Genomic DNA, 26,819 nt, shown 5'->3' on the forward strand with positions numbered 1-26,819 from the left:
GTAACTTCAGATGGTTTAGATATGCATAGTTGCATAATATTAAGCATTAGAAGATGATCACAGGAGAAGCAGTGCTGGGAAGAAAAAACATTTGCTTTTTCTTATTGCAAATTTTTACCCGGAATATGTATGTAAATGTTTTCCATTATATTGCGCAATTGACTTTATATTGTTGCCCACACCCATGGTCTTACTGTTCTGATCGTATTAATAACTGTCTTGCTGCTTTTCCTCCCAGTCTGAGTTGTGAGAGTCTGCCAAACACTGAACTGTTGTTTGCTCTTTTGGATCAGAGACAGTGAATTACGTAGTTGGGTGGGGTGACTTTAATGCGCTTGGTTTGCCCAAACATACTTTTTTTTTACTGGAGACGGGGTCTCGTGTGTGCTTTCACAGAAAGTAGCCTACTTATTTTTCACATTATACTGTCTTCGTTTAAACGTTAATTCCTTTAAAATGTTTGCGCTGGTAGGTCTGACACCAACTATTTACGTCAGATCACCAATATTATGACGGCTTCCTATTTATAGAGAAGTGGTTACTTTTTCACGTAAATGTACCTTTTGAAAAGTAAAACCGAAACTCTTCTCACAGAAAATGCTCTGTTGTGCGTCTCTACCGACACACTGACGGGTTCCTACTCGCAGCTGATGTGCGTCGTGCTCATACACTGTTAAAAAAAATAGTGGTGTCATGCTGCGAATACAGAGAATCAGTGGCCGTGTTTCAAAATCTTGCAAGCTGCCTAACTGTTAACCAGCAAACAAAAATATAGACGTTTTGCTAATCTTAATATTAACGATAATGTTTTGTGCTAATAACGTTTTGAGAACAACTTTGAACGTACAATATGTTCATAACTTAAATTGACGATTATATTGTTCACGAACAATTATTTTTTTATACGTTTGAGGGATGTTTTGCAAGTCGTATTAATACGTTCGATGCCATCATGTTACTGTAACATTGTATTAACTCTTATTATTCATTCGTAGTAAATGATTTAATCAATGTTTTTGACTCTAGACAATTGAATCATTTGCGGTGTAAGACCTACGGTAAAACTGATCTTTTGCGCTAGATGTTTTTGATTCTCTAAAAAGAATCGACTCGGCGTCATTCGTTTGGGAATCCGACGCACTGACTCATGGTCAAGCAAGCAATGCGCGTGAAACAGGCTTTGTGCCATACAGGCACAACATGTCGTGAAATGTCTGTAGGTCCTAACTTGATGAATATTTCACGTGGAATACAAACCGAAAGTCATGATCATATCAAATATTTTCTCAGTAATTATTTCTCTAATGCATTCTTGGTAATGTTGTCGGTTCTCAACCCTAATTTCAATTCACACGGATGCCCTAAACGCTGTCTACAAAGGCAGCCCACAGGATTCTGGAGACACAGCCACAGAATCTCAGTACAGTACATAGGAAATGACTCATAGAGGAGTTGAACCCAACGCGTGGGCGTGGGCGCTATTAAAACAAGACTGAAAGTTTGGGGTGGTTCATTCACACGAGCTGATTTTGCTATGCTAGAAACCCATTTGTGGCTTTTAATCTTTTGAAATCGCTGTGGGATTTCAATATATATAAAGCTCAATGGATTCCGGTGCTATACTGCGTTGCGTCTATTGGATTACTTTATTGGTCGCCACGCTTATTAATGGAATAAACGCGGATACAAGTAAGGATATTCACATTTACTTGCTTAATAATACCTTAATGATATAATCGTGTGTATGACTTCTCATGGATTTTCTGTGGCCGAAGAAAGTTCCAAAATGTGTCTGATTTGTTCTCTTGCTATAAACATGGAAAGACGTGGAGTCAGTGGAGTTAATGACGATGAACTGCCTCATTCGTAATAGCTTCCTTTACCAGTTACAGTTCCCACCGGTTCCGCATTCCAATGCTCTTATTTCACTCCCACCCGCTCCATGGGTTGTATTGTGCCCAGCTGAGAACAGTGCAACATAAGAGGCTTCAGCTTTCCATGAGGAACATGAGGCGTGTAGTGTCTTTGTTACTTTGGCATGTGTATGTTACTGCTGGAACTGTTTTAATTGTAAAAACACTTGCAGGAAAGGGGGAAAAAATTGCATTGTCTACTATTAGGCAATGCCTTGGAAAGTGCCCATGTTCTTGTTATATTCAGTGGCTTCAGTTAAGCAGTGATTTAATGCCATCATTAAACTGCTTCATGTCAAGTCACAACATTTAATTATAACGAGGAAATTAGATTTAAAGTCTTATGGTTTTAATCATGCACATCAAAACATGCGTAGATCAATAAACTGCAGTATTCTCTACTGGGGCAGAGGTCCAATAGGACTTTTAAGGTGCCCTCAAGGTATCCTCATAATGATTTACCAAATAAAATATGAATTATATGAATACATTCAGGGATTTACACATGCTGAGCTCACCACCAGTATACAAACTCAGAAAACCAAACCGACAAATGTTTATTTCATCTCAGCCGAAGAACAAGAGGAATAACCCAAGCCTGTGTAAGGGGGCCTTCAAATACTAACTTTGACAATGGGGGTCCTTTTCAAAGGCTAAGAGCTGAAATTCAAGTTGCTTGTGTGTGCATGATAAAAACATATTCTTCTATTTCTAAAGCGTGCAGTTGTAATATAGGACCATGATTTCACTATGCTTATTTTTCATGACCTTTATCTGTATATGATCAGCCCACATTCTCAACCTCAACCATCAGATAAGAATGCACTGAAGAAGTTCAATTCATTGTCCTACACTGTTTTTTTTAATCGTGCAAATGTGTGTGCTTGAATGCATGACAAAGATATATATCTGCATTATGTACTTGAAACAGTTGATGAGTCATACATCCTTAAAGTCTCCATCTGTCAATGTCAGATTATAAATCAACAATGAGCAGTTCACTGTTATGTCCCACGACATCTCAAAAAAAGATTTGCATTCAATAGGTAGTTTTTGCTCATGCCAATCATTTACATTTGATGGCAGTGATCATTTCACTTCACAAGGAATTGACACCAAGATGTCAAAGGTCTTCAATAGAATCTCAAAGCCACGTCACATAGTACTGCAGCAGTTGATAGCTCGCAGATGTTTATCATCTAAGCCTATAGACCGCATGCAGCTGTAGGTTTTTCACAAAAGACTGTGGTAGGCTACCTGTCTCACCGCATGTTCCCTTATGTAGCCCTACCTCCCCTGATTACAAGCATGTGCACAATACGAACTCCAGCCCTGCACATCTCACTGATGACACACCAACCAATTAGTTCTCTTAAAAGTCACTTTTCCATGTCCTCAGTTCTCGCAGTGGGACACTTTGCATGCACTCTCAGGGGCCGCATCATAGTCTGGCCGCCAGCTTAGACTTGCTTACGCACACAGAGCATGAGTAATATCGTTTCCCCGCGAGTGCACCACCACATCACTTGAACGGAATTTCCCATCTCATTTCATTTGAAAAAGAGGCTGAGCAAAGAAAGCTCTTGGATCTTATTCAGTCGTAAACCATCATATTTTAACCATATGCAAACCCCAAAGCCGCTCACAGTTATCAGGAAACCTGTGCAGAGTTGTTTGCCATTTTACTGTAATGTGGAGGCTACCACTGACATCTTTTTGTGCATGCTTCTTTGTTTCCTTTTTGTCAGGTTCAGCCCTCTGTAATAAATCAGAATTCTGGAATAGAGATGTTGCAGTATGTGTACCTTGTTCTACATGCAAACAGTACCCAAAAACTCCATCATGTGACACATGTGAGTATCATGGATAGCATGTATTATATTTGGTTACATTATGATTTCCCTAAAATGATCAAAGACTGTGCATGTGACATTTTACTTCAAATCTGCTCAAGTGATTCAAAGATCCAAGTTGGTAATAAGGCCCGATCTCCCCATCGTTAATATTTAAAATATTATAATTTAAAGGATTAGTTCACTTTAAAATGAAAATTACCCCATAATTTACTCACTCTCAAGTCTTGTATGACTTCTTTCTGATGAACACAATTGGAGTTATAAATATCCTGATGTTTCCAAGATTTATAACAAGTGTGCAACACGAGGTGGAGACAAGTAGTGCTCGCTGTAGAGCATCTGAGTATGGGGTCTCTGCGGAACAAAAGTGGGCGTTTCTAAATTTGTGAGTGTTTTCAAACTGATGGGTGTTTATAAATCACGCAATGAAAATTATATCCTTCACTAGACACCGCCCCTAAACCCTACCCGCACTGTGACGTGGGCAAATCAGGTAACACAGTGGAAAACGCCCCTCTGTTTATGGCCTTGCCTACTGATCTGGTAACTCCTATTACTAACCTGCAGAGACCTACTTGAAGCATCTGGAGCTCAAGGATGGAGCTTAAAGTCGTCATGAAATCAAAAGTGACCCTATTAACTTTGTTAGCACATATTAAAGGACTCAGGGTGAACTATTAATCCGTGCAAGTTAATACACAGAAAAAAAATAGTTTGCCACGGTAATCTTTAATCAAAATCTGAAAAGTAACTTCCGGTCTTGAAATGGCCTTCCTATCAGATGACGGCAGTTTGACGGCTTAGGTTTGAAAATGCTTAACCAAACCCTTCCAACCGTTAGTCTGCTATGAGCATGATATGGAGAGGAGGAGTGCTGAGGTAAAACCCCTGCCCTCTGTTCAATATTCAGTTTTACTTGGAAATACGTCACAGCACTGAAGAAAGGTCACTTGGCACTTCCGGTTCACTGGGCCTTTAACCTGTTTAATGCGTGGAGTGATAGGATTATGAGGACGGGTTAAGGAAATTGGCGCTTTAGCTTAATTTTCTACATCTACAACCATAACTGTTTATTTCACACCAACATGTGTGAAAGTTACTCTGCAATAACGCTATACCGTTTATAATGGCAGTGATCTGGGCTCACATGTTTCAAGATCAAAAAAGTGCATCCATCCATCATAAATGTATTCCACATGACTTCGGAGGATTAATTAAGGTCTTCTGAAGCGAATCGATGGGTTAGGTTGTTTTTGTAAGTTGAATATGGAAGGTGGTATGGCGTTAGCTAGATATTTTACTTTCTAATGTGTTAAATATGGATATTTTTCTTACACAAACCCATCAGAATGCCTTTATTAACCCCCCAGAGCCATGTGGAGTAAGTTTATGATGGATGGATGCACTTTTTGAGCTTCAAACTCCTGAGACCCATTCACTGCAATTATAAAGCTTGGAAACAGGATATGTATTAATATAATTCTGACTGTGTTCATCAGAAAGAAGAAATTCATATACACCTACAGCTCTGGAAAAAGAGCTGGAAAAACAGAGACCACTTAACATTGAGAAATAAAATGTTAAGTGGTCTCTTAATTGTTTCCAGAGCTATATGGCTTGAGGGTATAAGTAAATCATGGGGTACATTTCATTTTAAAGTGAACTAATCCTTTAACACTACTCAAATTAATGAAATAACTTGAATAGAGATGAATTCATTTTGCTGAACAAGACTCAAATATCCAAATCAGTAAACTGGTCCATCCTTCCATACTAAATGAGTTTGAACACTCATGAGAATGCATTGTAAGTACATGGTTTTTGCAATAGGTCAAAGCTAACATACAGAGAAGGAGTGGTCAGATTCTTTCTGTATGATCTAAAGAGCTGGATGACTTCCAGTAACATTGTCCTGTGTTTTTAAGGCCCACCCATAGAGCCTTCAGATTCCTGGAGAGTGGCAGCAATCACCAGTTTGTCTGTCCTGGCAACCGTAGTTGTTTTCGGAGCCTTGCTCATAGGCGTTCTAGTACATAAACGCAGGTCCAAGAGGACCTTACGTGGTGAGATGTTAAAATTACATCCTCTTTGTAACAGAAACACTCGTTCAGTGCAGGACTCAGAACTAACCCAACTTTTTCTGTCCACAATTCAGATCCGATTGAAGAGACAACTGGACCCCTTTATCAATTATAGGTTCTCCTAGAGGTGAGAGTTGAAAATGCAATGTGTTTTAGTATGCTTTGAAATGCATTAAGAAAATTAATTTTTGTTCAATCTTCTAAATGTTTGCAGCTCAAGAAACTCAAGCTGACAGCGCATGAAAATGGACTGTTACTCCAGTGAATTAATGCTCCAGTTGGTGAAACACTGGCTGGTACCTCAACCACAGAGTGTTCTATGAGTAGCATCTGATTTGTCTAATTTATTACATTAGAAGGCTATGTCATGCATAGCGAATGGTTATGCACAAATGCTGCACTGAGACATTGTCGTTCACTGTGCAGAAAGGTTTTGCAAACCTTAGGTGCTAAGTGACACCCTATGGACAGCATATTTTATATTCCTTTGTTGGAACCCTTAAAATGCTTCAGCAACAGGTCGTGTTACACTGATTTTGCAGGCCATTAATGTTGCACCCACTTGAATATCCATTGTTAGATAGATTTGTGTACACGATAAACACAAATAACCTGTTTAATGTAGTAGCACTAGTCAAATATGATCCTTTTTACACAATTATGCCTCCTAACAGATTTAGTATGGCACATAGCCATTTGAATGTATTTGTAATCAACGTTTGTACAGTTTATCTATTTTTATAGTGTTGGAATACTACGCACTGTATAGATGTAGCCCTTTGTGCAACAATGTTGGCACCGACTGGCTCAGCACAGCAGCCTGTTTATGGCATTGATGAACATTCTGGAGATGTGGGGACACTGAAGACCAGCAAAGACTCCAGCAGCTGATTGCCTGAAAGAGACGAGTCGCCAACTGACATTAACAGACTTTCTAAGAGCCGCAGGTGTCAGATTCAATCTTCCTGCCTTAATGCGCATACGAGATTAGATAGTTTAGAGCGATATTTACACTTGTATCTCAATACATTTAATATCTAATGTCTAATCAATTCATCTTAGTAAAACATTACTAAAGGATAAAATCACCAAGTTTAGGTGAATAGCTAGCAATGGGCATTGAAATGTAATAGAAATGTATATATTTATATATAGCAGATGCTAAGGAGAAAGTAACTTGTTTGAACGACTTCAAGCACATTTAGCAAGAGTAAAGGGGTGAATCTCACCAACGCTGATAAGAACATGAATATTTTTAAAGACATTGTTTATTTGCATTGTTACATTGTTTCCAGGAAAACTAAGCACATTTTTTTCACCCCAATTCCCAAGAAGACTACGTACCTCATTGCGAATCACTGCCATGTTTGTCAGAAATCTAGAACATCCAGGCCTGGTTTCACAGACAAAGCTTAGATTATGCCATAGCTTAAGACATTTAAGTAGCTTTTATAAACATGCCTAAGAAAAAACAGCATGGTGTGCATCTCGAGACAAAACAATCGCACTGACATATTTTAAGATCAGTGCAAGTTGCTTTCAGTTAAAACAGTCCAAACATGCGTTTTAATATAGGACTAGTCTAAGCTTAAACCTTGTCTGTGAAAACAAGGGCAAGAAACTAGTCCAGAGTCTTGATAAACATAAATCTGTGAAGCATGCACGGCGCTGTCAGTCTTGAGCGAAGTTGGTTGTGTATACGTGCCTTTACTTATTCACAATTACTCCAGACTGCAGAAACTATGCAATAAAGAGAACTAATGCATTAATGTGTTGAAATTTTCTTTTCACCAAAGTGTGTCCTTTTAAGTATCTAATTATTATAATTCAGTCTTTACACTTTTAAGTGACCATATAAAAGCAGAACTTGACTTTCTAACAATCATGCAATGCACTGTAACTGCAGGGTTCACAAAGATAAAGTCAAGGCACAAAAACTGTTATATTGTTTTTATTCAGTTCAAGAAAGTGAGGGCATGAACACCTACAAATAAACATCTGCTTATTAAGGTCCCTACTTGAGAAAGAGAAACATTGATCATGTGAACAAAAATAAATAATTTATATTTAAGATATATGCATCTGATTACAAGAAGTCTCAATTGTCAACTCTAACAAAGCCATTAATACATGAAGGTTTGCAACTCCTACTCTTAAATAATCAGTCAGCACTGATCTATAGGCATAAAAGGAAACCATCTTACAAATAATTTTGATCCAAGTAGGGTGGCGATATGAAATGGCACAATGAAATTCAATCTGGCATTAAAGACAGACATAGAAGCCTTGATGCCAGAAGCATCAAGCTAAATGCATTTTCTTACATTGCGTCTAGTAAGTTGTGAGACCTGAGCATTTAAAAAAGAAATAAGTAGCAAAATGTTTAGTCTGAATTCCTGCCCTAATAGAGCCCGACCGATCATGATTTATGGGGGGGGATTATTAATTTTTTTGTGCTCCAAAATCTTGTGAAGTTCTACTTCATAAAACATTTACTAGAAAAGTATGTGCTAAGAAAACTGAAATATGTTGTTCTTTTAAATACGCTGTTGTGAATGCTTTTAAAGAGGTATTTGAAGTGTTTACAACCATTATCTAAAATACCTACGTACTCAACCAATCTAGCATTTATCACATTTAATACCATGCATAATGTGTACCACATTTAACAGTAATAAAGACAAGAAATATGCTTACGGTATAAATAGTTGTTTTTAAATAAATAAATATCTTTGAGATTTTCTACAGGACAGGCCTTAGGGTAGCTCGCTATTTAACAGCTTTACCATTGTCAGTCATTATGAAACTGCAGGAACATGTGTACGTTGGTCTTAATGAGACGAAGTGATATTAGCGCATCCACCATGTGTAGTACGATAACCTGAAAAAACGGAAGCACTTAATACAAACATTACGAGAAGGATAGCATGTATCCTTTTACATCCCCATAATACCCTTTTTTTCAATAATAATAAAAAAAACAAAAACACCTTATTCCATTCCCCATCCGATTATGCCAAATAATCGGTCGGACTCTTGAAGGCAGCACTGTGTGAGAGCTTGGACAGAAATACTCATCCAAGCTCTCCGTCTGAGATCTATCATAGTACCATACAATTTGTGCACTGTGTGGGAACACAAAACAAATAAAATAAGTCTAAAATGGTCTCTGACAGGCACTGTCACTTATTCTAAAATGTCTACAGTATTACTGTCCCTACCAGAGGTAGTATCTTATCAATGCCAGTCTTAAGAATCCTTTAAAGAACAATATTTAAAAACAACAGTAAAGGATGCAAGCCTCATCGAGATTAGCATCTGTATGCGACACCATCTGGACAAGCACAGCAGGAAACCTGATGTTGTACGATTATTGGCATTAGGCCTTGGGTGGAGAGAGTCTTTCTCTTGTAATAGAATATTGTTTTGAAATCTTCCCTTGGGAGTGGCAATACTGAAGTGTGGCCTCAGAGGAAAGGGTCCACACCCAGTCCCATTAATGCATTATCATCCATATTAAAGGAGGGCTCGTAGGTCTGTTGGGTATTCTGATGCATCTTCTGATGGTGTCGGAGGTTGGACTTGCTAGAGAAACGCTTGTCGCAAAGGAGGCAAGAGAAGGGCTTCTCTTTGGTGTGGATGCGCCTGTGGCAGATAAGCTGTGTGGAGACCCGGAAGGCCTTGCCACACTCCAGGCACTGATAACGTTTGGGTTCTGTGTGAATGCGCCGGTGATTCTTCAGTGCCATGAGATTGGTGAACTCCTTTTGGCAGACAGAGCAAAAAAAGGAGCCGGTCTTGTGGCTGTTCTTGTGGTTGAGCAGCGAACCAGCATGGCGATAAGTGCGCCCACAATGCTCACACACATGACTCTTCTCCTCCTTGCCGTATTCCTCACTACTTTCCTGCTGGTCTTGCGGCTCAGGGAATCCGTGCACTCGGCTGAAAGCTGAATCGATCTTAGGAAGGCTCTGAATTCCTATCTGCTGGTCCAGTGTAGAGTCCCAGTCTAAATCCTGCTGCATCTGCATACCATGCCCATGGTGTGACTGCCCCTGTAAGCTGCCGTGGAGCTCCTGGTGCTGCTGAAAACTTTCAAGGTTAGGAAAGTTCTGTTGACATATGTTGCAGTAATAGGGAAGTCCCTTACTATGCACCTCCATGTGGCTCTGCATGTGTGAAAACTCACAGAAGGTTTTCCCGCAATCTGGGCAGCAGTGGCGAGCCATTTGAGAGTGGCTCTTTAAATCCAGAGGATCTGTGAATGTTTTGAGGCAGAGAGTGCAGTGTAGGAGGTCAGCAGAATGAGTCTTCTTGTGGTTAAGAAGGGAACCGGCGTGTCTATAAGAGCGTCCGCATTGATCACATCTGTAACAAAGGACAATACTTGCATCAGATACAATGAAATTATGAAGGACAGAAAGTGATAGGTGTTCAAATAAAAATAGGACTCACGTATAGCATTTGTCCACACCATCTTGATTTACAGTAGAGTTCGGATTTCCGTTTCGGTAACAGCGATGTCTCTTTAGCCCAGACTTTCCCTGGAATCTTTTGCCACAGGTTTGGCAGCTGTAATGAGTTACTCCCCGTGCATGGATTTTTTGATGGTTGTACAGGATACTGGAGAGACGGAAAGCTTTGCCACAAGTAGGACAGACATACTTTTTCTTCTGCGTGTGAATGCGTGTGTGGTTTCGCAAAGCCATGGGATTGGAAAAAGGCTTCGCACAGAAGGAGCAGGTGAAATGGCCCGTTTTGTGTGTGTTCTTATGGTTCAACAAGCTACCGGCATGACGGTAACTTCGACTGCAAATGTTACACTTGAAAGGCCGTTCCTCTTTTTCTCGGGCCGTACTGTCTGGGGGGACAGAATTAGGGATAGCCTCTTTGCTACAGGTGTGTCCTTCAAGTAGATCAAGATCTGGAAATACAAGACGGCAATTCTTGCATTTTAAAGCCTTTTCTTTTTTGTGGCCCTTGACCTTTCCTCTTGCTGCTGCATTTCTTTTAGTGGTCGAACATGTGTGGTTGAGTAACTGTTTGTTTCCTCTGAAGGCCTTTCCACATTCTTGGCAGCGGTATCTTTTGACAGCAAAGTGTATTCTTAAATGGTTCTTCATTGCTAGCTGGTTAGAGTAAGTGTTGTTGCACAAAGCACAGTAATATTCACCTGTCTTGTGGGAGTTTTTGTGGTTGACCAAGCTTCCTGCATGCCGATAGCTTCGGCCACATTGATCACAGACAAAAGGCCGAGGGTCCCTGGGATCTCCCATCTGGCCCTTCTTTTCTTGGCTAGACTGATCACTGTTAGAGGTCTGCCGTTGCTTACGGCGTCTGCTCATTCTCTTTCTGCTGAAATTAAGTGCCTGCATTCCACTCCCTGAGGCATTTCCACTCATCTGCATGAGTGTCTGAATTTGTTTGTTGAGCTCTTCAATCTTAGCCTTGTTTTCCTGATGTACCCTCTGGTGGTTCAATAGTTGTTTATAGATTTTGAATGCTTTCCCACATTCTGAGCAAGTATGCCTGGTAAAGAAAGAGGGGAAAAAAAAAAATCAGATAAATAAGAACTTGGCTATTAAACAATGAGATGAAATATGATGAAGCAATCAAATTCTGAAATTTGCAATTTTAAATACCTACTTTTTAACATCAAAGTGTGTCCTCTGGTGATTCTTGAGGGCCAACAAATTATAAAAACGCTTTTGGCAAACAAAGCAGCGAAACACTCCAGTTTTGTGAGACTTCTTATGATTGAGCAAAGATCCAGCATGTCTGTATGAACGACCGCATTGGTCACACTTGTACTGTCGTTCTCCATCATGTGGACCCTCCTGTAAAAGTTCTTGTTGAAATGCATTTCTAAGAAGCGGTTTCTCCGCACATTTCTCTTCCACTTGTCCATCTTGTTGACCCGTGCAGTTGTGGTTATTGAGGTGATAAAGATCGCTGCAGCTTATGCCACATTTCCCACAAATAATACCTTCCATTTCCACTTTTGGTTTGAGCTCATTCTGGTGGTCTGTTACAAATGGCTCTGGCGGATTACCTTCTATATTGCTATGCAAGAGTTGGTGGGCTTGTAGGTCCTGTTTCTTTATAAAACTCTCTCCACATGTGCTGCAGATAATCAAACTGCATTCACTCTGCTGATTTTCACTCTGTTCATCTCTCTTGACCTCCAGAGAAGAGACAGATGATGGGCCGGATGCTGAAGGTCCGGCATGAGTTTGAGTGTGACTTTTGAGATGGCTTCGCAGTGCACGCATGCTAGTATAGGGATTCCCACAAACAGAGCACTGATACATCTCTCCATCATCCTCCTCTTCACCGTTGTCACACTCAGCTTGATCTTCGCTCTCACTCATTTGACCATGAATGTTGTCATGGAAGGCCTGCTGTCTAAAATAGCCCTCCGCTGTACTGCCATTGTGTGCCTCAAAACCAATATCCTCGCCTGACTCTCCTAAGAAATGTTGATGCTTTGTGTTGTGAAAGTCCATGTGACCGGATGAGTCGTTCGTCATGGTCTGATACTGCTGATTCAGGAGCGGACACATGTGTGACTTGATTCCTGCAATATCAGTAAATGTCTTACCGCAGTCTGCACACATGTGCCTCTCCATGAGCTGTTCGTCCTGAGGTAGGTGCTCATCTGGGAAGGAATTGTCAAACTGCTCATGAAATTCAGTAGCATTTGTCTCGTTCACATACTCCTCGTCAGATTCATGCTGCGCAGAGTCAACTAAGTCCTGAGGAAGGCCTAATATTCCACTTACATCTCCCTCATGTGATGAGAAGCAGCCCTGTTGGTTCTCATGTGTTAAAGGCTCTGAGGAAAGCCAGTCACCCTCAGAACTAGCAGGCAAAGATGTGGGTCTTCCCTTATGAATCCGAAGGTGGCTTCGAAGAGCTGCCAAATGTGGGTAGTTCTTGCGGCAGATGGAACACTGAAAGATCCCTGTTTGATGGGATCGTTTGTGATTTATAAGACTGCCTGCATGCCTGTAACTTTTGCCACAGACGTTGCACTTGAAGCGGCGATCAGAACCGTCATCATCTTCTACTTTGATGTTATCAGGACATTGTGTTGAACAATCAGGGTTGAGGTCCCCTGATGGTAGGGCCATTGGCTGTCCCTGAGCATGTAGAGATAATGAATTATCATCCAAAGAGTTGGGTAGATACACATCACCATTTTCCATTAGCCCATCTGATTGGTCATAATCAACAACTTTATTGAGTAACGGAGGCAATGGTGGAGTGTCACTAGTGGGGGGATAAGGATTAGACTCTGGGGAATGAGTAACACTATCATTGTATGAGAAATTGTGCTCCTCTGACAAATTGGTAGGGAGCTCAAATGAAACAGAAGAGGAGTTGTGCAACAGAATGTGATTTTGAAACTCATCATCATTAGTAAAAGTAACCTGACAAAGGTGACAAAAATGTATATTAGCATCACCATTATGTGGGATAACATGAGGAGCAAGTTCTTGCTTGCAGTCTGTGAGGGCAGCTTTTGAGTTCTGTGCACTGAGACGACCTCGGGTTTTACTATGGGTTCGCTGGTGACTATTAAGGGCAGCGAGATTGTTGAACTGTTTGAAACAGACTAGACACTCAAAGACTCCCATTTGGTGAGTTTTCTTATGATTTATGAGGCTGCCATGATGTCTGTATGTCTTGTCACACAAGTCACATTTAAAAGGCCTGTCTCCAGCATCATCTTCTGCTGCTGTATCACTTTCTGGGGTGGAGTTTGAAATGTGTTCTGACGTCAGGTCATTACAAAGGCTGCTCACTGGGGCAATATTCAGCTTCATGTCTGGCTGCAAATCTGGCATAATGTCAAAATCCACATCATCTAGATGCAGCAACTCTTCCTCTTTAAAACCACTTTCAACATGACTTTTTGCAACATTGTTCGTCCTGACGTGAGACTCTTTATTGCGATGGACTTTTTGATGAGTGACCAGCTGAGTTGCCAGACGAAAAGCCTTTCCACATTCTGTGCAAGAATATTTCTTTCTAGATGTGTGGATACGCAGGTGGCTTTTGAGAGCCAATGCATTGGAGAGCTTTCTGGAGCATATATGACACTGAAAAGAGCCAACCTTGTGTGTTTTTCTGTGGTTAGCCAAGCTGCCAGCATGCCTGTAGCCTCGTCCACATTCCTCACATTTGAACTTGCGTTCCTCGTCAAACTGATGAAAAGTGTCTGTATGCTCCAAAAGACTGGGCATGCCTGGCTCTTGCATATCCATAATGTTATGGTATAATGATAAGAAATGTCAATAAGAGCCAGTTTGAATAAGTGTGAGGGACACACCTGTCCTCACTATTATCAAAATGGCTTGTTCGGTGAGGCCTGCACGTGAAGGCAACATTTAAAAAAGTAGATGGGAATACATTCTGTTCCATTCCATTGGAAAAAATATCATTGGGAGGATGGTCAAAGGTGCAGGCACTGAATGAAATCTGTAACAGGAAAAACCATACATTATTTACGATTTAGTTCACACAAGGCAGTTGCGTAACAAAAAACAAAAAAATCAATGATAAAAAGCAAACATTACCATTGCTCTCTTTAACGTGACAAAAGCTCAGAGTTTACAAAACCAATGAGTCATTATATAAAACAAATCGTAATTAAACAAAATTAAGTATTTTAACATTACTGTACAATAAAACACTGCACTGATTTATAGGGAAATTTCATGCAGAAATTAAATATTATTTACATCCGCGTTCTTTCAAAACCCATATGATTTACTTTATTTATATGTGACAGTCTATAAACATTCACTTTTATTGTAAGGACTGAAAATGTAATGAAAGTAAATGTTGACTTAAGCTGTCATTCTGCCCGAGTTGTCATTTTTTGATGCTTTTAGGAGAAAGTCTTTCCTACTTGTTTGGAATGTCATGAGGTTGAGTAAATAGGACCCTAAGATTTCGGTGATGCGAAAAACATTGGTAAAATTGTGTAATGTCAAGCACATTGGCAAATTGAAATAATTATCAACTTAATTAATAAAACAAAAGTACGGCTGTAGAAATAATTAAGTCAAACCACATAGTGACCATGATTAGAGCAAGGCTCGTAAACACCGGTCTTGGAGGGCCCCAATCCAGTCCTACAGAGTTTAGGTTCTCAACCCCTAACAAACTCACCTTCCTGTAACTTTCTAATAATCCTTGAAGACCTTGATTAGCTTGATGTGCTTAATTAGGGTTAGAGCTAAACTCTGCTGGACAATGGCCCTCCAGGACACGAGTTGAAGAGCCCATGAGATGTTTGTGATTAAACCGCGAAGAAAATGCTGTTTAAATATGAAGTGTGAATGAGATGTGTAACTTCATCGTCACATACTCAAAAGAAATTCTGACAGAATTTGATTTCCAGAGTTTCTGATAGATGTGTATTAAAGAATCCAGTAAAAAAAGATAACATTCAATTAGTTTTTTTTTAAATAAATAAAACAGATTTCATAAGGTCCTATTATTGTTAAACTTTGTTATTATTATTAAATTGTTTAATGGAAAACAGTTAAACAACAGAATTAAGACAACATAAAACGGATTTCATATGGCTCTAACGTTAGGATAATAATGACTTTTCATTTCAAAATGTTATGCGTTTAATATAATAAGTATCCATTAAACATAAAACAGGCAAAAACACCGGATTTTTGTAATACAAGCAACAATTCAACCAACTTGAGATGTTATATAAAGTACATACAAAGGTTTCTATATCAATTAAAACATGTTTACCATCCATCATGAATCCGTTAGTTAATCAGAGTTCTAGTTTGTATTCTAATAGTAGGTCTAATTTTAAAAGATAACATTATTCCACAAAATAACGAGGGGTCCGACAGCATGAAGGATCAACTAACGGGCTACAGCAGTTAGTTAAGTGACAGGCTGTCTCACACAATGGAGCTCTATTGACACAGTAAACACTTCTCCAGTACATTAGCTTAACAGCTAGCTACACAAGCACAATCTTGACAGTGTATTAATCAATCGTTGTAATAATCATCTAGTAGTGGTCTGGTTTAATATATTAGACAAAACGCTGAGAACAGCGGAATAAAATATATTTTAGGGAGAGGCGGTAGCATCCCATACCATTGCGAGCTTGTTAGCAATTGGCGGCTAGAAACTGCGGCTAAATCTAGCCAACCGATACTGCACAAAAATACGTTACGAGTATACATACTGATTGTTGAGGTCTCCGTATGTGGTGTTGGTGCGTATAATGTTGGTACTCCGTCCACTTTATTTTAGTTTCAGGACGGGCGTGTTCGTCCCCCCTTTTCTAACAATTGTCTCTCCCCATCCCACTCGACTCACTTCCTGCTTTTGTTGCTAGGGAACAGGAAATGTGCATCAGTGAAAAAAGTCCGTATGTTTTCCTCTTAAGAGCTGTTGTCCTTTATATTCATTTTTAAAATAGTAAATAATCGTTTATTTTATATATACTACGTCATTTCGTGAAATCGTTTAATACCATGGCCTAAAATCAAGTTTAGTCACAAAACTGTAGCCTACTTATGATCATACATGACTAAGAAATTAAGAATGCTTTGTTTTTGTACTTAAAAATAAATAAATGCAATCACAGCAATTGCCTTTCATGAAACTTTATGTGTATAAAGCAATGGTAAATATATAAATCAGCTATCATAACTTCTGAAATTTGCTCTACCTTTAACATGAACCGTTTCCTTTCGTCTGCTCATTATTTAATGTTGCCATTGACAGCTTGCATTATTAAAAATGTTCAATTCAAATGTATTTGGCAACTGTTACAATAAAAGTCATTGCAAAAAAAAAACAGTTTAGCCAGTTACACATTATAAGACCCATAGGAAATTCGCATTTTTTTGTTATGTAACTTGCACAAAACAACTGAACATCCAAAGTGAGCAGCATGCATAATTTCCCCTCCCACAGGTTCTCCCCACCCCATTCTATCCCGCTTACCATCCACTGTAGTCCGCAGAAACTCTTAAGTAAGAATACCAAAAGAGCAGAGAGATGAATGCTTTTTAATAATTTTTTTTTTTTTTTTAATCAGTTAATGTTGTAGACATTCCCCAGGTGGAGAGTGAGGAAGTCATGAATGCTCACATCTCCGCGTTCGCAGGATAATTTCGTCGTCGTGGTCCTAAAGCCGCCGTCCGTCTTTTGAGATTGAACGATTTTCAATTCATTGGCAAAGATACAACCGTCTCTCCTGCTAGCACAAAAGGTACGTTACATAATCCTTATTTTGTAGGAATGCTGATGAGATAACTTACAAACGATACATATTGTTAAAATGCAGCGATTATGATGAAGTGACAGAAACGTACGACTGCAAATTGCTTCGCATCTTCAGCGGTCCTAAAGCCAGCCATTTTGTGTTATAGTGCATGCTGAAATAGTAGTTGTTAAAGACATTATTATTATTAGCTCTTTGAATTCCCACTGAATTGCATTTGTATTGCTTCGATTTGGTCATGGCTTATGTTTAATTTCTGTTAACATCAAAATGTAGTTCAGTGTTGTACATAAGCAGGCCAGATGGCAACTTCCTTTGAGAACAAGAGCCTCATTCCTAATTGTCCCTGAGGTCCTAATGCCGGCCATTTTGTGCTGGTTTCCCGTCCTTTATGACATAATTTCTGCCAAAAGTCTAGTTATACTACGCTTTTTTGCTAGTTACAAATGTAATTGTTCTTACAATATGTTTTAAAGGCACAGTAAGATTTTTGTATTTAAATATCCACAACAAATAAACAACAACACTTGAACAGTGTTGTTTTGTTGACTTGTAGTTATTACCCTAAATGTTTCCAAGAATGTTTAAATCCAGAGAAATAAGTAATTTTAACCAATTTTAATTATAATGCATTTTAACACAAAATTATTAGTAGGTGTAGTGACCACGGTATTTTGAAAGATTGTTTGCATCCCATGGTTTGCATGGTAAAATTATGTAATAGATTACTTACCTGGCTACAACTACAAATCGTTTTTTTCCTCTGTCAATTGTTAAGTGCAATGCTCAAATAAACAGCATTGCTTGTTTAACACAGCTTGTTTATTGCTTAAACAGCTTGTTTATTTATTTTCTCTGTATATTCCTTTTAAATATTATGATGTCCTGGCCTAATGTTAAAACACAATTCTATTTATGTTCAAAATTTGAAATTAAAATCTAAATTTAAGGCACTTATTGTGTAGTTTGTTCTCCCCAGCATCGTCAGGATGGCTTCACCCCAACCAGGTAGCCCACCAACTGCAGAGCAGTACACACCACCACCTTCTGAGACCGAGCCCAACAAAGAACAAGACAATTCATCAGAACAGCCTACAAGAAGAAGAGGCAAAGGTAGACAACCGAAAACTCTACACACTTTTAAATGCTCAACCTGTCAGGAGGTCTTTACCAGCCCTTCAGCCCTACAGAGCCACAAGCTGTCACATGGTAAAGACAAACAGCAGCAGTACACCTGCGGTAAATGCACGAAAACGTTCTCCAGCCGTGCTCAGCTTTCCAAGCACCAGCGTTCCCACTCTGTTCAGCGTCCGTTCCAGTGCCCACAGTGCCATAAGGCTTATAAGACACATACAGAGTTACGGAACCACAGCCGCTCACACACGGGGGAGAAACCGTTTGTTTGTTTTGACTGTGGCAAGGCATTTATGCAGGCCATTTGCCTGCGTATCCACATGACGCAACACAGCGGCGAGAGGCCCCACTCCTGCCCTCATTGCTCTAAGAGTTATCCCACATTATCCAAACTCAAAGTGCACCAGCGATCACACACTGGGGAGAAACCTTACTTTTGTTCCGAGTGTGGGAAGAGTTTTGCCGACCCTTCAGTGTACCGCAAGCATCGGCGCAATCACCAAGGCCACCGGCCGTATATTTGCGGCGAGTGTGGTAAATCGTACACCGAGCTGAAGGATTTGAAGAACCATCAACGCTCGCACACAGGCGAGAAGCCTTACCTGTGCTCTGACTGCGGCAAAGCCTTCTCCCGGTCGTCCTCTTTGGCATGCCACTTGCGAATCCACTCCAAGAGCAAGCCGTACCAGTGTGAGCAGTGCGGCAAAGGTTTTACTCAGCTGTCTTCGTACCAGTCCCACCTTCGTACCCACTCTGGCGAAAAACCCTTCTTGTGTCCACAGTGCGGCAAGATGTTCTCAGATCCCTCTAGTTTCCGCCGACACCAACGGGCGCATCAAGGATTCAAGCCGTACCCTTGTGATAAGTGCACTAAGAGGTTTCGTCAGCCTGCGGACCTTGCGGTGCATCAGCGGGTGCACTCAGGTCAGCGGCCCTACAAATGCCAACGTTGCGATAAAGCTTTCGTCGCTTCTTGGGACCTGCGGCGCCACATGCTGGTACACTCCGGCCTGCGACCTTTTTCTTGCACTGAGTGTGGCAAGTCTTTCACGGAGCGCTCCAGTCTGAACAAACACAGAAGGGTGCATTCAGGGGAGCGTCCTTACAAATGCCAGCTGTGCTTCAAGTCGTTTGTTGTGTCGTCAAGTTTGCGCAAGCATGAGAGGACGCACTTATCCGAGAGGCCGTTGCAGGTCCAGGCCACTCCTGAAACGGCTCAGATGTTTCCCACCACCCTTCCCCAGTTCTCCTGTTCTCACTGTGATATGATATTCGGGACGTGGGAGGAAGTGCAGGCCCATACCAGCCTTCACACTATCTCTCCGCCATCTGATTCTACGGTTTCGGCTTTACCTGCCGGCCCTTACGTTTGTGTGACCTGCCAGGCAGAGTTTGTTCAGCTGGCTGATATGCAGGCACACGAGAAACTGCACCCCAAGCCACGACCCCATGTTTGTGACCAGTGCGGTAAGGGTTTTCTGAATAAAGCCGGGCTTCGCAAACACCAACGCATCCACTCAACCAGTCGGCCGCATTGCTGCGCTGTTTGCGGAAAGGCTTTTCTTTTTGCCGCTTACCTGCGCAAACACTTACGCACCCACCGTGACACAGATACGTCACCATCGCTGCCTCAGACAGACATAGCGCACAGCCAACCCCTGCCATCCCCTCCAAGTGCTGAATCACCGTCAGGATCCGAGCCCACTGCTATTTCCCTGACTGTTCCAGTGACTGTGCCGGTGTCTGCTTTTCAGACAATGCCAGCCCATGTATACATAGACAAGGGAGAGGGGCTCTGAACTCATTGCTGACTGTGTCAGCTGCTTTGAATTTTGGTACTCGCTTTTTGGTACTGCTGTTCTACAATTACACAATGAATATCTTGCAAAAAGCCTGAACACCAATATAATAAAAATGTTTTTTATTAAAATTAAATGCATAATGCCTTTAATTTGTCCTTGCTATTGTAAGAAAATGTATTTATCTTTAGATTTGTGCCTAGATTGCGGAAAGGTTTTTTATTTTTAAGGTATGTCTGAATCAAAGTGTCAGTTCATGTTGCTCTTCGGTACCATAATCACAGATTTAATCAGATGCCATGTTTATACACTTGAAATCAGTGTAATATTTGAATGCTGATTTTAATCACAACACCAATGGTTTATTTAAATCAATAAATTTTTCTCCATAAACTAACTACTAAAGTTTATATTGTATTTTATTTTTCTTACATTTAAACAGCTTGTGTTAAGTTTAAACTTTTTAAAGCATGCCAGTGTATATGGTGGTAAATATGAGTGAATACTTTTTGGACATGCTATGGTTATGCTATAGTTAAAGGAAGTGTATGTAAGATTGTGGCCAAAACTGGTACTGCAATCACTTTCAAATTACTGTAGAGTGGCCTTTCCCTTCTCCCCTCTCCCCCTGACTCGAGGTTGCCAGGTAGGCTGCAGGATCAGCAGGAAAGTTTGTAGCTGCAGCTGTGGTAATTAGAGCAGAGCTGGGACCCTGATGACGAAACACTACTGACTTTGTGATTGGTCGATAGATGGAGGGTGGCACTTCAGGCCAAAACACAACATGCCAACGTCAACATCAGTTGAAGGCTGCAACAACAACTTTTAAAGGACAATATCCTGGCCGGACTACTGTTGACATTGATTTTTTTTAATGTCTAGTGACATATCAAGGCCATTTTAGGATTAATTTAAATACATTTCTTACATACAGTTCCTTTAAACAATATTGCTTCCTGAGGATAAAAATGTTTAACCCCTTAACTGTCATCCCATAAAGAAGACACCCAAAATTATCTAAAAAATATAAAAAACGTATAGATATATAAAAATCAAACGTACGGTACTACATTTTTATGTAATATGTAAGATTGTTGCCAAAACTGGTACTGCAATTCCTTTCAAATGACTGTAGAGCGGTGTATCCCCTCTCCCCCTGACTCGAGGTTGCCAGGTAGGCTGCAGGATCCAGCAGGAACGTTTGTAGCTGCAGCTGTGTTAACTAGAGCAGAGCTGGCAACCCGGATAAGTATTTGAAATTAACATCATTTCTTAATGTCTAGTGACATATCAGGGGCATTTTAGGGTTAATTGAAATGCATGTCTTACAAACAGCTCTATATGTCTAAGTTGTGTTGCAAATTTGAAGTTGATATCCCAAAAATTGAAGTTCCCATGAGAGTTTAGGTGCTGTACCAAAAACAGCCACAGGCTGTCATCCACATACAATTAAAAAAATGTTATGCTTCTTCCTGTAACAAATATATACATTTCTATCCAAATTTCACTTCTATCACAAAGCACCGCCCACTAGGGGAGGATCCCACTAAAATAATTTCTAGACTGTTTTCACAGGATGAATTTCAAGGTCGTCAGCTTTCGAATGATACCTAATTTATTTGTTTGTTTGTTTTTGTTAACAAATATAAGTAGTACCACCTAGTTTTATATACAAAATTGTCTTTTTTAATTAATCAATTAATTGTAATAATTTGTTATGATTAAATAAATGGAGGCATAGACTTTGATAATGAAAGAAAGCAGCCAATAAGTAGTTTTGATTACTTTTGATTATAGTTTAAATTGTGAAGAAAAGTAATTAAATTAGTATTATATAAAAAAATAGGTGTCAAAAAAGTGTTAACCAGTGGCAGCTAGTTAATGCTCTAGTATTTAAAATTGGTATTCAAATTTTAACATTTAAAGTGTTATTATTCTAGACAAAAACATTTGAGATCTAAGTGAAGAAAGTGGTTAAGACAAGAACTGTGGATACATGTGTGTGAAACCATTTTTGATGACACATACAGTTTAGCAGGCTATATATTTAGTGAAGCTCAAAATGACACCAACTTCAGCACTGGACAAACACCAGATTCCCTCTTAAAAACAAGGTATGTTTGGTTTATGTTCTTTCACACTTCTTATTTAAAATCATGTTAATATTGTATCACACAATGTACCAAATAGTGTATTTGTAGTATATCTGTAATGAAAAATTTTGTGCGCAGATAAGAATCCACCCTAGAGAGCGATGGCAGCGATAGTCACCGGACTCATCCCAATCCTCCGCACCGCGGTGGAGTCCACCACCTCCTATAAAGGTCGCACCATGTGGTTCGGCTTGCTCTGCATCCGACTAGTGACCATCTTTCTGGCTCAGTTACCATGGAAAAGCCTTAATGCGGATTTCCACTGTAACGGCACCAACAATGAGTTCTGCATCAAAGCTTGCTTTAATATACACTTTGACAGTTCTATAGTGATGGCATGGCATTTCCTCTTCATCCTCCTTGTGCTCTCGGTCCTTCTCATGGAGCTTTTTTCTTCCCATCTTCGGAATTCATTCCTGAAGAAGAAAGAGAGAGAAATGCCATCTCAAAGCGAGCAGGGAGGTGTCGCAGGCGATCCCACCATGACTGTTGGTGGGAGGATGGTGATAGACCTCCACAAGAGCAAAAGCAGTGTGGTGGTGTACCTGCTCACTGTGATGCTGCGGATTGCAGTGGAGGTGTTCTTCATATATGTCTTGCTCGCCTGGGTTCTGCCTAAACTGAATGAGCAGTCATATGTTTGCCATGCACACAGTTTCGACGGATGTTCTGTACAGCAGTGTGTGGTCCGAGGAGCAGCAGAAAAGAAAATGTCTGTCTATTCACTGCTGTTTATATCTGCCTTGGTTATTATCACAAGCAGTGTGTTTTGTCTCTACTCAATATGCCACTACCTCTGTAATGGTTAACAAAAGGGTCTTGGTGAGCAAGCATATTAAGTAGCATTAATGCAACTGTTTATAAATTATGCCCTTCTATTTTTTTTCTTCTGAAATGCTTCAATATTGCTTACTGTCAGATATTGTAATTAATATGATTGTATTTTTAGTCCAACTTTATATTAGGTGTCTTTACCGTGTACATTTAAATTGATCATTTGATGCAAGGCACTTATGTGTACATTCAGTCAAACCAATAATTAAACAGATGCCAGATATCATTTTTTACTAGAGGGCGCAGGACACTATAGTTAATTTATGTAAGTGAGGATAGCAAAATAAAGTAACCCAGACATATTATGTCCAAAGATCTTCATACAGCGATACCAGTAAAAATTTAAGAACCAAAATTCAGACACTTTGACCTATGTTTTGCTTGTTTGTGTGTATTTATGTTTTTTTTTTTTAATGTGACCTTTTATACCACAGACGGCTTAATTTGTTGACCAAAATAAGTGTTATCTAATTGTGTACTTAAACTTGACAGCTGATTGGTTGATTGTAATCCATTACATACCTTTCTATCAAAGTTATCTGACATTATCAAGATTCATCTTTTCTGACACAGTTTACAGTACTATTTTCACAAGGTGTACATTTTCAAAAAACTTAGTACAAAAATCCAAACTGATCACACTTGTAACACAGTTAGTCATTCTGTCAAAACCTGATCTCATACTTTCATTCAGTTGCACACATTTTTATTCCACATAATCATTGTTTCAAACACAAGATTATTGTAATACGTAATGAGAACATTTGATTTAATCAGCGAAACACAACTGTATAATCTTCTTTCAATTTAGTTCTTTTAACAATCAGTTCATCCAACAGCAAACAATGCAAGATATATGTTTCAAATCACCCTCGTTGCTGAATTAATTACAGTAACACAGGCTATATGCCACATAAGAAAATATGCTTATATTTCCTAACTTGTGTAACAAACCGTAATGTTTGCATAAGTATCTATTCAGTGTGTTGTCAAAAGGTGTGATAAATTTATGACACCGCCATGAGGTTCTGGGCTATAGAACAAAGTTTGCTGCCAATTGAGTAAATGTTCTCATCGTGCCATATGACTGAATCTATACTGTAGCTGACCTTTATAAGGGTGAGTTACAGTAATGTGGCAGCCTCTACCATGGTAATCTGTTTACAGTATCACATGACATATACTGTAATGTAAAATGCTGTATTTGACGCCCTCCGTCTTATCCATCCCTTATACTCTATTCTATCCTTATACATAAATGTTTGAAAAAAGTGAACTTTTGATGATCTGTTCAGTCCTTGTCATATTTTATAACCATTTTCTAAAGTATGACGAATAAACTGTGAAAATGTGAGAAAATGTTGAAGGTGTCTGAATAAATTTTGGCTTGACGCTATTTGACTGATTTTATTAATATTACCTGTTAAAATGTGTTTTCCAATAGCCAATACGAACATTGTTCCTATTTTGGAATGTAAGTAGTAGTTAGACACTTAATAAAGTGTGTATTTTTTTATTTAATGTGATTGAATTCGGAATAACTTTGGAATAAATCACACTACAAAAATAAATTTCTTCAGTATTTTTGACTTGTTTTCCAGATATCTAAACATTCTTAAATGAAGCTACATTTATGTGAGAAGCAAAATTACTTAAAAATAAAAATAAAAGTTTTTTTTTTTTCTCGAAAAAAAATTAAGTAAATTACGTTTTTAAACAAGCAAAAACACATTTCTAGTGAGAGCAGACAAATAAAATAAATTCAAAAGCAAAACACAAAAGTTGTTCTGACCCCATTAACTGATATTTGGTCTTGTTTTAAGCATAAAAATAAATGAAAAGAAGACTTTATATGTAATGTTGCTTAACTGTAAATAATTATAAGATCAATAAGTTATGAAAAAATATGTTTTTACATTGATTTAACTTATTGCTCATTGCTTTACAATTTTTCTTTAAAAAAGTTAAAGGGGGGGGGGGGGGGGTGAAATGCTGTTTCATGCATACTGATCTTTTTACACTGTTAAAGACTTGGAATCCCATACTAAACATGGACAAAGTTTCAAAAGTTAAGGTGAATGTTTGATGGGAGTATTTCTTTGTCAAAAATACTACTTCCGGTTAGTCATAAGTTTCGGCAAGTTTTTTTCGATCATGGGTCCACTTGACGTTAATAGGTCGGAATTTCCTTGTATGGGCCTTACGGACAATTCTACCGGAAGAGCGTGAGAGAGAGAGAGGGAGAGAGCGAAAGCAACAGCCTACGCCCATCAAAGCGCTGGCTCGTAGGCTGCGCTGCACAGGGGATGTGACTTCCAGAAATTAACAATGTCACCAAAAAAGTGCGTTTTTGGTTGCCAGACCAAGACAGCCCTGTACAGATTGCCAAAAAACCCCGCGTTAAGGCAACAGTGGATGGAATTTGCTTTTCCGGATCAGCAACTGAGTTGCGCAAAGGTTTATGTCTGTTCACTGCATTTCGGTGCTGACTGTTTCATAAACAAGGCCCAGCTCGACGCCGGATTTTCCGATCGCCTAATGCTGAAGGATGGAGCAGTCCCAACGATAAAGGTCCCAACGTTAGAACTGCAGGCGGTGAGTAAGACTGCTTCAAATGTCTGTGTTTTTGCCTATGCTCATCAAGTAGCCCAAACATGATCACGTATAGTTAATTGATCAATGGAGCATGCGATGTGTAGTGCGTGTACATTTGTTTAGCTGGCCACTATATGTGTAACTTTATGTTTGTGTATTGTAAAAGCACTCCAAACAACAATACACAAAGAGTGGGGAAATATGTTGAACTAAATAAGCACGCTTCTTCATTCAAATGCGCTACTATTCCATGTCTTTCTATGTAAACACTAGCCTGCCGTGCAAAACCAGTCCGCTTACTAGAATTGTCTACACAAACCACGCGTAAACACACACACACACACACACACACGTGCACAACTGCACTTCCCACATGTACACCTTCAAAGAAAAAAAATACGACGATATAATTCAAGTATAAATATGTAAATAACACAAGCCGCTAAGCATATTATATAGTTAGTGTATAACTTGTACCACATAGAGACGTCCTGCTCTCTAGTCGTTTTTGCTGCTGCTCCTGTTCAACTGCAGCCTCTGGGTCTGATTCCGGATCATAGATGTATGGCTGTATCTGATTAAAAGCCATTTTTTTTATTTTGAATAAAGTTTTTTCCCGCTGTTAGGGATGACACAGCTTTACGACGCACTCAACACAATAACAGCAGCGCGCACTCGTCATTATTTAGCTCCGTTCACACGACACGCCCCCACCTGCTCGGCTTTTTTCGGAAAGACTCGGAACAGCGCATCTTTCTTATATAATTATTAAAAAAATAAAGACTTTTTGGAGATATGCAGGATGCAATGCTACTCTATATGTACTCAAGATTGACATGACACTGACTGAAACTGAGTGTTTCACCCCCCTTTAAGCAATTTTCAACTTTTTTATATACAATATTCAGTTAATTTTGTATGTCAGACGAATGTAATTTAAGTTGAAATGACCTAAAATGAATTACTTGTAATTACTTAAAATTAATTAATAGTTTAATTGTTAACAAGTTAATTTTATGTAAAAATGTAAGGCTGCATCGTTTTTTTACAATGTATCTTGATTTAAGAATACTGAAAAACAAGACAAATACTGAGCAAGACTTTTTTTGCAGTGCTACAACAAAAATGTGTTAAGAAAATGCTTTTTGGCTTAGCATGGTGTATCTGTGTCTG

The 26,819-nt window shown here is 39.4% G+C and overlaps 4 protein-coding genes across 6 annotated transcripts; 3 read left to right on the forward strand and 1 right to left on the reverse strand.

The window, feature by feature from the left end:
* The first annotated feature begins 1,263 nt into the window (after positions 1–1,263).
* si:rp71-1c10.7 (uncharacterized) lies at positions 1,264–7,605 on the forward strand. The gene is made up of 5 exons (XM_067429482.1): positions 1,264–1,689; positions 3,662–3,766; positions 5,695–5,832; positions 5,925–5,977; positions 6,065–7,605. The coding sequence occupies exons 1-4, from the start codon at positions 1,605–1,607 to the stop codon at positions 5,963–5,965; spliced, it is 369 nt and encodes a 122-aa protein (XP_067285583.1). The 5' UTR covers positions 1,264–1,604; the 3' UTR covers positions 5,966–5,977; positions 6,065–7,605.
* A 180-nt stretch (positions 7,606–7,785) lies between these two features.
* znf646 (zinc finger protein 646) lies at positions 7,786–16,978 on the reverse strand. Of its 2 annotated transcripts, XM_067430493.1 has the most exons (5): positions 16,852–16,978; positions 16,085–16,233; positions 11,497–14,334; positions 10,306–11,379; positions 7,786–10,218 (listed from the first exon to the last, which is right to left on the reverse strand). In XM_067430493.1, exons 3-5 carry the CDS (start codon positions 14,118–14,120, stop codon positions 9,318–9,320), a joined length of 4,599 nt encoding a protein of 1,532 aa, XP_067286594.1. In that variant the 5' UTR covers positions 14,121–14,334; positions 16,085–16,233; positions 16,852–16,978; the 3' UTR covers positions 7,786–9,317. The 2 variants fall into 2 exon arrangements, with proteins under 2 accessions (XP_067286594.1, XP_067286595.1); XM_067430494.1 differs by lacking the exon at positions 16,085–16,233 and having other exon boundaries at positions 16,852–16,974.
* A 1-nt stretch (position 16,979) lies between these two features.
* znf668 (zinc finger protein 668) lies at positions 16,980–20,517 on the forward strand. Of its 2 annotated transcripts, none has more exons than XM_067430496.1 (2): positions 16,980–17,119; positions 18,097–20,517. In XM_067430496.1, the coding sequence occupies exon 2, from the start codon at positions 18,121–18,123 to the stop codon at positions 20,062–20,064; it is 1,944 nt and encodes a 647-aa protein (XP_067286597.1). In that variant the 5' UTR covers positions 16,980–17,119; positions 18,097–18,120; the 3' UTR covers positions 20,065–20,517. The 2 variants fall into 2 exon arrangements, with proteins under 2 accessions (XP_067286597.1, XP_067286596.1); XM_067430495.1 differs by having other exon boundaries at positions 18,111–20,498.
* A 440-nt stretch (positions 20,518–20,957) lies between these two features.
* On the forward strand, positions 20,958–24,378 carry gjz1 (gap junction protein zeta 1). The gene is made up of 2 exons (XM_067430497.1): positions 20,958–22,178; positions 22,296–24,378. The coding sequence occupies exon 2, from the start codon at positions 22,319–22,321 to the stop codon at positions 23,024–23,026; it is 708 nt and encodes a 235-aa protein (XP_067286598.1). The 5' UTR covers positions 20,958–22,178; positions 22,296–22,318; the 3' UTR covers positions 23,027–24,378.
* Positions 24,379–26,819: the final 2,441 nt, after the last annotated feature.

Source organism: Pseudorasbora parva, chromosome 21, assembly GCF_024679245.1.
Source record: "Pseudorasbora parva isolate DD20220531a chromosome 21, ASM2467924v1, whole genome shotgun sequence".
Taxonomy (NCBI): domain Eukaryota; kingdom Metazoa; phylum Chordata; class Actinopteri; order Cypriniformes; family Gobionidae; genus Pseudorasbora; species Pseudorasbora parva.

Coding starts and splice junctions, on each gene's coding strand:
- si:rp71-1c10.7 (XM_067429482.1), top strand. CDS start 1,605: ATGGATTCCGGTGCTATACTGCGTTGCGTCTATTGGATTACTTTATTG. Junction 1,690..3,661: donor TGGAATAAACGCGGATACAA/GTAAGGATATTC, acceptor CCTTTTTGTCAG/GTTCAGCCCTCTGTAATAAA. Junction 3,767..5,694: donor AACTCCATCATGTGACACAT/GTGAGTATCATG, acceptor TGTGTTTTTAAG/GCCCACCCATAGAGCCTTCA.
- znf646 (XM_067430493.1), bottom strand. CDS start 14,120: ATGGATATGCAAGAGCCAGGCATGCCCAGTCTTTTGGAGCATACAGAC. Junction 11,380..11,496: donor ACACACTTTGATGTTAAAAA/GTAGGTATTTAA, acceptor TTTCTTTACCAG/GCATACTTGCTCAGAATGTG. Junction 10,219..10,305: donor GGTGTGGACAAATGCTATAC/GTGAGTCCTATT, acceptor CCTTTGTTACAG/ATGTGATCAATGCGGACGCT.
- znf668 (XM_067430496.1), top strand. CDS start 18,121: ATGGCTTCACCCCAACCAGGTAGCCCACCAACTGCAGAGCAGTACACA.
- gjz1 (XM_067430497.1), top strand. CDS start 22,319: ATGGCAGCGATAGTCACCGGACTCATCCCAATCCTCCGCACCGCGGTG.